The sequence below is a fragment of the Arachis duranensis genome, chromosome 10, assembly GCF_000817695.3.
Source record: "Arachis duranensis cultivar V14167 chromosome 10, aradu.V14167.gnm2.J7QH, whole genome shotgun sequence".
NCBI classification, from domain to species: domain Eukaryota; kingdom Viridiplantae; phylum Streptophyta; class Magnoliopsida; order Fabales; family Fabaceae; genus Arachis; species Arachis duranensis.
This window is the reverse complement of record NC_029781.3, coordinates 30,545,934-30,555,198: the sequence shown is the minus strand read 5'-3', so window position 1 is coordinate 30,555,198 and position 9,265 is coordinate 30,545,934. Positions and strand designations below refer to the sequence as shown.

Here is a 9,265-nt window from a genome sequence, read left to right as displayed (position 1 = left end):
GTATAGGCTAGAACTGATGGCGGCATTCAAGAGAATCCGGAAGGTCTAACCTTGTCTGTGGTATTCTGAGTAGGATTCAATCATTGAATGACTGTGACGTGCTTCAAACTCCTAGCAGACGGGGCGTTAGTGACAGACGCAAAAGAATCGATGGATTCTATTCCGGCCTGACCGAGAACCGACAGATGATTATCCATGCTGTGACAGAGCATAGGCGACGTAATCACTGAGAGGATGGGAGGTAGCCACTAACAACGGTGAAACCCTACATAAGCTTGCCATGGAAAGGAGTAAGAAGGATTGGATGAAGACAGTAGGAAAGCAGAGAGACGGAAGGGAAGGCATCTTCATGCGCTTGTCTGAAGTTCCTACCAATGAATTACATAAGTACCTCTATCTTTATCTTATTGTTTATTTTCGTTCATCATCATATCATTTGAGTTTTCCTGACTAAGATTTACAAGATGACCATAGCTTGCTTCATACTAACAATCTCCGTGGGATCGACCCTTACTCGCGTAAGGTTTATTACTTGGACGACCCAGTGCACTTGCTGGTTAGTTGTGCGAAGTTGTGTAATGCCATGGTACTGAGCTACCAAGTTCTTGGGGCTCATGACCGGGGATTATAAGAGTTGTGAAAAGTATTATTCACAATTTCGCGCACCAGTATGATGTTCTCATAGACCATAAAGCAAGGCAAAATAAATAATAAATAAGAGAAGAATAGTAACATTGCCATAGATAAGTCAAAAAGGATAGATCTAAATAAAATAGAGATCTTAAACAATATCGTACATCATACAAAAGGAATTTTGGATAAAGGAAGGATCTTTAAATGCAATCATAATCATAAATTAAAAAGGATAAAAGAAGAACAATCATGATGATACTTGTCATTGTACTTTTCTTTACTTTTTTCTTGTAGCTTTTATGGAAGGTATTGAGGTCAAACCGGTATAAATGGTGGGAGTCCCCTTCCCTTACCGAAGGTTCTTATCCCAAACATTTTGGCGATCACCTTCCCTTACCGAAGGATCATATCAATCGATCACCTTCCCTTACCGAAGGATCATATCGATATCTTGTCTTTAGGAGTCACCTTCCCTCACCAAAGGATCATTCCCTCAGTTTAATTTACAATCAAGGTTATTTAGAAATGCACAAGAAGGGAGTCATGTCAACAAATTATTATATAAAATTGATGGGATAGTCCCCTTCCCTTACCGAAGGTTCTTATCCCAAAGGTTTGTCGATCACCTTCCCTTACCGAAGGATCATCTCGATTCGATCACCTTCCCTTACCGAAGGATCATCTCGATTATCTTGTCTTTGGGGGTCACCTTCCCTTACCGAAAGATCATTCCCTCAGTTCTTTAATGCACATAAGATTGTTATTATAATGCATAATGGGTAAGGAGAAAAGAAACATTATATCATGACGTGCAATGCTAACATATATATTCAAAAACATTTAAGATATGATATATAAAAATTATCACAAAACCCCCTACCTCGAGTGAAGTTCCAATAGGTATTCCGATGCAAATAGATACGATTTGTTAGTGAAGAGAGACTTGTTTCATGGCTAGACTTTGTGTATACTAGAATGTTTTGTATAGAAAAAGGGAATAGAATGAGAAAGGAATGATCAAATAGCTCTCAGGTATGTGCATACTAGGAGGCATTGAAATCTTCAATCTGAATCGTCACTTTGTGAGTCCTATAACGTTTTCTATGTTTAGAATCTGGAAATAGCTATTAGAGACAAATTTATAAAGAATTGAATTATCTTTAAAACGAATCTTAAACAAAGTCAATCGGATTACCACAGCTTGAGATATTCCTGAAATACTGTTAGTATATTAGGCTGGCTGATAAGAGCGCGATTTTCTACTATGAACTTGTAACCGATTTATCTACCTAATTTAATTTGAATTTGATTTTATACTGAACTTAAGGAATAGAGCTAGTATTTTTATCTTTTCATATAACAAAATATCATTCAAATTTAATAAATATAGAATTAGTTATGACTATGTTTTAAAATGTTGGTTACTGTCGGTTAGAGATTTACTACCACTAGTGCTTTCATATGTTTAAATTTTAAATTCAAATCTTAAATCATTATCATTTTAATTAATTAATTAGTTATTAAAAAATGACTTGATTCAAAAAGTTGGGATGTTACACTTTCTTCCAGCAGTTTCATCTACGCCTTCTTCCGGTAGTTTCGTCTGCATTCTGTTTCAGCAGTTCAATCTACATTCTGTTTTTGCAGTTTCATCTGCACTTTTATTGTGCTCCACGCACCCTCTTTTTTTTATCACGCTATACGCGCCTCTAAAGAGCACTCTTATTGCGCCATACGCGCCCTCTAAAGATCAATCTTATTGCACTCTACGTGCTTATTTTTTCTTTTTTTTTTTGAAAATTGCTCCTCAAACACAGCATCTCCTTTATATTTTTGCCACCGGTAGCTCAAGTTCCATCGCACACATTTTTTGAAAATCGCTGCTCAAGCACAGCATCTCCTTTTATATTTTTGCTGGCAGCTCAAGCTCCGCCGCACGCATCTTCCTCCGCGTCACCACGTCAGACACTCAACAATTTCATCAAAACTTATCTAAGCTGTGAATTATTGATATCTTCCATCCACCAGCTTGCGGGGACGTATTAAACTATTCTTCTACCTTAGCCCATGAGAACAATAAAAAAATCTTGTGACCCACAAATTCAGCCCAACAGAATACATAAATTCATTACACTTTTAGTCTTTATTATCTTATCTTATCTTTTCTTTATCTTATCTTTATTTGTTCTTATCTTTCATAAGACAATGCTATATATATATATATATTTAATTTTATCTTCATAGTTCATAATTCAATTCAATCAATCAACAATCAGTAAAATTTCTTCATCTTTTCTTTTCTTATTCTTTCACAATTTTATTCTTTTCTTTTCTTTTCCTATTTTTAGTTTTATCAAAATGGTCTTAAAGGAAGCTAAAGTTTTGAAGATCTTGTTAAATACCATAATAACAAGGCATGGATTTTAATTTATTGTTACATGACTGATGTAATGTATAGCAAGGATAGGAGTATTGTATTGTATTACTTGTATAGAACATAATTATATATTGAGTCAATCATAATTAGCAGCAATGGATTGTAGTTGCAGGTAAAGATCTTTCGGTTTGGACATCATGACCATGTGATCTGATCCAGCAATCTCAACCACGCGATTTGGAGGATTGTCTTTAATTATCCGTCGTTGAAGATTTGGAGTGATCAAAACATCTTTCTCTGACACAACATAAACACGACTTACAGAACCGTATTTTGCATGTGATAGAGTTAGCACCTTTGTTACATCTTCGTTGCTGAATAATCTAAATGCTCTCATCAACGTTGTTTCTAGATTCCAATCCTGTCATAGAAAAATGAATTGAAGTAGTTGATCATCGCTTCATTTTAGATTTCAGTTAAGGCAGATTAGCAAACATATTCAAAAAATGATAAACTGGTAACAATTTATCAAAAATTCAGTGGGATAGAAGAATCTTTGCTGGAATCTTTGTTGGATTCAATGTACGTAGTTTCGTTACTAAAAGCTTTAGCTCTAGAAAGTAAAAGAATCTTTGTTGGAAGACTCACAATGCCTTATTCTTTAGAAAGTTGTATTTCATATTTGTATAAATTTTTAAAAAATACATTCAATTATCAAAAATATTTTTAATTTTATTTCAATAAATAAATATAAGTATTTTAATTTATTAAGTATATTTTAATAAAAATTTAAAATATTGACTATAAATGTAATAGTAATAAATGCATTTATACATAAATTTAATAACTATAATTAATACATTATTTGTATATCATTTATTATTAGGTGCATTTGGCCTGGTTTTAACCATTTAAATTAGGAAAAATATAAGTAACTAATGACATTCTTGAACAATGTGTGAATAATGTGAATTAATATGGTTAAAAGAGTAAATTTAATGAGTAGCATTAAATTAGGGTGTAATGTAATTATATTTGATTGGTAGTTGTTCATGTTGTTCAAGATAATCATTGTTCCCCTAACACTTCCCAATAAATTAATCCAATGAATATAAATGCATTCTCACATTCTTATATAAAAATCTCGTTCATATATAGTGCAAATAATATTTTTTATTATATATTTTCTAATAGTAAAAAAATCTAGTATCTACTTGTGAGACTCTCATCCATGCCCTAGATCAGGTATTCAAATAGAAGAGATATGAAATGAACCCTTTTTGTCCAAGACGAACTCATTTTCCTTCAAACTATGCCAATCTAAAGTCATCCACATGATTCACCAATTGTCAATGGTTTCCTTACAAATGGTTGCCTAATAAGTTAGATTTTTCGTGGCTTCAAGAAAAATAAAACCAGTAGCTATAAGGAGCTACAAACTAAGTATTGCAATCTTAATAATCATTTGTGCAAACCTTAATTGGCGTTATATCTCTTCAGTCTGCTTTCTTCTTGAAAAGATGTTGGAAACAAAATGACATTGGACTAGAAATACTTTGATCTCATATTATAAAAAATTATTTATCTTAAAAATTTATATTAATAAAAAATAATAAATAAATAATTATATATTTAACAAATAATGAGAGAGTTTAAAGTTTGGTAAGTAACCTGTTTCGGACTGTGTTGATACAATCGAGATGCAAGGTAGTGTGGTCCAAAAATGAATGTTGTGGCCGATTTATTAGGTCCCTTATTATAAGTGAAACGATTGTCTTGAACAGGTTCTAATTCGCTAATTACCTTAAAAAAAACATCACAAGTATCAATTGTCAAAAAAAAAAAAAAGAAACAAAAAAATCAAATTATGAAGACCAAAATATGTAAGTAAATGTTTATTTTTCTCATAATTTTTGTTCAAACTCTGTTCCTAATTTTTTTTCGTCGTGTTTTTTTCTCTAATGTTGTGTATATGTGTTCTACTTTGCTCTTTTAGTCATAAATTAGTTACTAAATTATCTATTTGTATAAAATATATACTAAAATATAAAATATATATTTAAAATGAGTTAAAACGTATATATACTTATACAAAAATATATAATAACTGATTTAAAAAATTATTTTTGAACATAACAATTTTTAATTTTATACCCCTCCATTGTTAAATCACTATCTTCATTTGTTTCTCTCTCTCCACATGAATGATCCTTTTTGGGGAGTGAAGGGAAGTAATTTCAGTTGAAGGCATAATAACACGAAAATTGAATGTTAGGAGCGTAAATAGAATAAATTAAATAAAAAAATTAAAGACAAATATGAGATTTAGAACAAATATTAGGAATAAAACAGTGGTTTATCCTGTCTATATATTTTAGGTGGAGTTTAAAGTTTGAACATAGAATTTGCATTTTTTTTTTCACATTTTTAAAATAAAAACAAAATGCATATTTAGGCATTATATTTTGGGTAAAAGATTTAACATTTGTGTCTTTTTTATTTAGAATAAAATCCTAATATACAAATTACCAAGCTTTTAAAATTATTGTTTTTTCAACTAACTTTTTGGATTAAATTAGTTGTTGTAACTGTAATATTTTTAGTCTATGGCTACAGTTATTTTTTTGTTATGATTTTTAGTCATGGTTAAAAACTGTGACCTAAAAGAATATCTATAGTCATAATTAAAAAAAATGATTTAAAAAGATCTATTATTATGATTTTTGGAGGTGATCTAAAGAAATTTGTGGCCACGATTTTAAAAAATGACTATAAAAAGATTTATGGTCACAGTTTTTAAAAAAGAATAACTTAAAAGAATTTATATTCACTATTTTTAGAAAGTAACTTAAAAATATCTATGATCACAATTTTAAAGCATGACTTAAAATAATCTATGGTCATGATTTATCAAATTTTATCACAAGAAAAAAAGTTTTAAGAGCCAAAAATTTTAATTTATATTGGCCAACATTTTTAAACAACTAGTCAACACTTTTGGTGGAATAAAACCGTATTCTATAATTTTAACCTATACTTTTAAATATTATTGATTAATTGTTAGCCAAAAATAATAAATTATGCTGATCCTATAACATTACCAGTTTCATAGCAATGTCAACCCGTTTTGATCGGCCGCTGTTAGCCATACTTTCTAACATCTATAACTTCTTTTGACGTAGTTTACTTGAACAATAAAGAAAAAGAAGAGTGTAGCTTAGCTTTACCATTTGATAGACGGGGGAAACGTTGAGTGGACTCGGCATGAAAGCAGTGATAAAAACAGCCACAGAAATCTTGTGAGGAAAATGCTCCATGGCATAGGATATGGCAAAGCCACCAAAGCTATGACCAACAAGAACTACTCTTTGACCTTCATCCACTGATGAAGCCATGAACTTAGTCAGAGGTTCAAAGTACTCAGAAATTGATTTAAGCTCCGAAGCATTCTTTTGGTTGACCCCTGAAGCTGCCAAGTCTAAGGCAGTCACATTGTGACCCCGTGATTTGAGAAGTGTAATAACCTTGTACCATGACCATGCTCCGTGGCATGATCCATGCACTAGAACAAAGTGATGCTTTTTATTTTTTGATGACTCCGATGATGATGATCCTGATGATTTGCTTGTGAAAGACAATAGGATAATCAATAACAAGATAAAAACTCGTGTTTGGGGATGCTGCTTCTTTACTTGTTCCATTATTTCAATTTCTTTGCCTTGGGAGATTGAACACAAATTGTTATTAATTTATAAAAAATATTTTCAGTGGTTATTGTTTCATTGTTTGCCTACAAAGGGGTCTTTTAAGAAGCAATGAGATTATTCTATTTTTCTTTTTTAAAAATGTTACCTATATATTAAAATTAATCATGATATATTTATATAAATATATGTATTTTAATTTTTTTATATATATTTTATATTTTAATGTATATTCTATATTAGTTTGGTTGGTTTTTAATATAAACTTAGTATGTTTTTGTTTTCAAACAATGGAACATGGCGACGTGTTAATACCGTTAAATTTTCTTTTTCTTAAGTTTGAAAGATTCAATTAATATTCTTGTTCAAACACACCTATATATATAGATGGAGGAGTGTCACAATAGATTATGTTAATGGAAAAGTTTAGGGGTGTCGTACGGGACACTCCATCTCCCCAAAAAGACATGGGTTCAATTGGTCTTATTTTTAGTGAGATATAATTTATTAAAAAGGTTTTTTAAACATATTATTATATTTGATAAATTAAAAGATTATGTATTTATATTTTACATTTTAAAAATCAATGAAGCTTTTAAAAATACTTATGAAAATATCTTAAAAATTAATTTGTAATTTTTAATACCTAAATTTGTTCATCTATCTATCTTTGGTGTTTAATCAAATTATATAACTTTATTTTTATTTATTTAGTACATAATAAAAAAATAACAAAAAATTTAGATCAGTTGTTTTAATATAAAAAATTATATAGAAAAAAAAAGAGCAAGGCAACAATTATAGTGATTCACCACAAGCCTGAAAGGCAATAAAGAGGATAACATCACAACCACTATATTATTATTTAGTCTATTTTATTTTTTTTATAAAAAAAATCTTTTTTCTTTTAACAATAAAATTCTAAGTGTGTTTTTTTACCATATATTTTGTTTTTGAAATATCAACAAAAAATAAAAAACAATATAATATTTTACTAACAAAAAATAAAAATATTATTCTAAGTATTTTTCTTATATTTATATCTGTTAAAATTATTTTAAATTTCACATAAATTTTACCAAATATACAAATCAAGATATTAGTTTGTTTCCTTTGTTGGGAATCTAGCCGTTCTATCTTCTTATTATTATTCGTCTTTTGGACATGGGTCTTATTTGTTTGAATTGTATTAAAAAAACGTATTTTTTGTTCCGTTTGGTTAAGTTAAAAATAAAAGAAAGAAATAAAGGTTTTTTGTCAAGAATTTTTTGTAAATGGATGAATAAATGGTGAAATGCTGGAAAATAGATGCATGGCGTATTATACACAAATATAAAGCTGCTATTATCAGAAATTACAAAATGTAATCTGCGTTTTGGGTGGGACGAAGACCAAGAAAGTGAAGCATGCTGCAAAATGCAGTCTGCAATTGACAGGACAGGACAACTACTTTTCGAAACGTGTCCATTGTCCCCTGCATACAGACACACTACAACAGATGCAGGGGATGCCTGCGGCAAACTTCTTGCAGTGTCACAAACAGCAACAACTCAGGGTGGATTGCTACGATCCCTTCCCAAATTAGCCTTTCGACGCCAAATCGCTCTGATTTTGTGTCGAACCCACCAAACCCGCCGCTAACGCCAAACCATCTAGTGATGATATAATCCAAATTCGCCTAAGAATACCCAAAATCAAGAATCCGAGGAACCCACCAAAGGAGAATGCATAGCGCGCAAAACTCTTACCTGCTCTACTGTGCCCCACTCTGTCACCGTGGAGTCTCGTGGCTACCGATCCACCCTTCTCCCCCTGCCGTCGACCCTTCCCAGAATCAGATCCGTAGCTTAGATTCTTCATTACGCGAACACATAAGGGGCAGAGGCACGAAACACATCTCCCCTCGCCCATCCTTGCCGTTGTTCTCCTTCGGATACCAGTACCAGCCGCATCGTGCTTCCCGTTGCTGGTGGATCCATGACCGACCAGCTTCGTGGTTTACATTACTGGTATGTACAAAATCCCTCTTTGTTAGTAAGGTTCTAGCTTGTTCTTCGTTTGTTATCTCTGTCTCGCATATGCATTTTTCTGTTTTATTTTTTTCCAAAATTAAATGGGATTTGAAAGGGTAGATCAAAGGTTTGGGGGGTACTTTTTCAAAATTTTTCCTGAAAATATGTCATAGAAATAAATTAGAAGTGACAACTACTTTTCATGTAGTAAAACCTACTACCCAAATTTTGAAGTGTGTAAGTTAATGAATTTGATAAACCCTCAAACTAGAAGCAGATAATTTGTATCAATTACATCTAGAATCATAGTCCAAAATAATGAATCCTATTATCAAATATCAATGAAATAAAAAGACTTGTTTGAATTTGAATACTATAACTATCCAAAGCTCTCAGTCTTTTCCTCTTACTCATAAGAGATGTAATAAGAATTTGGAGTACTGATAAATGACAAAGCAGTACAAATTTACATTATGACTTGGACATGTAAAAGTTTGTCTCATGGTGGTGGTGGCTAATACTGGCAATGCCAGATTACA

The 9,265-nt window shown here is 31.3% G+C and overlaps 1 protein-coding gene across 1 annotated transcript; it reads right to left on the bottom strand.

Moving 5' to 3' along the window:
• Nucleotides 1-3,132: 3,132 nt before the first annotated feature.
• Nucleotides 3,133-6,711, bottom strand: LOC107469538 (methyl jasmonate esterase 1-like). The gene is made up of 3 exons (XM_016088908.3): nt 6,238-6,711; nt 4,682-4,813; nt 3,133-3,431 (listed from the first exon to the last, which is right to left on the bottom strand). The coding sequence occupies exons 1-3, from the start codon at nt 6,709-6,711 to the stop codon at nt 3,147-3,149; spliced, it is 891 nt and encodes a 296-aa protein (XP_015944394.1). The 3' UTR covers nt 3,133-3,146.
• Between the last annotated feature and the right edge of the window lie 2,554 nt (nt 6,712-9,265).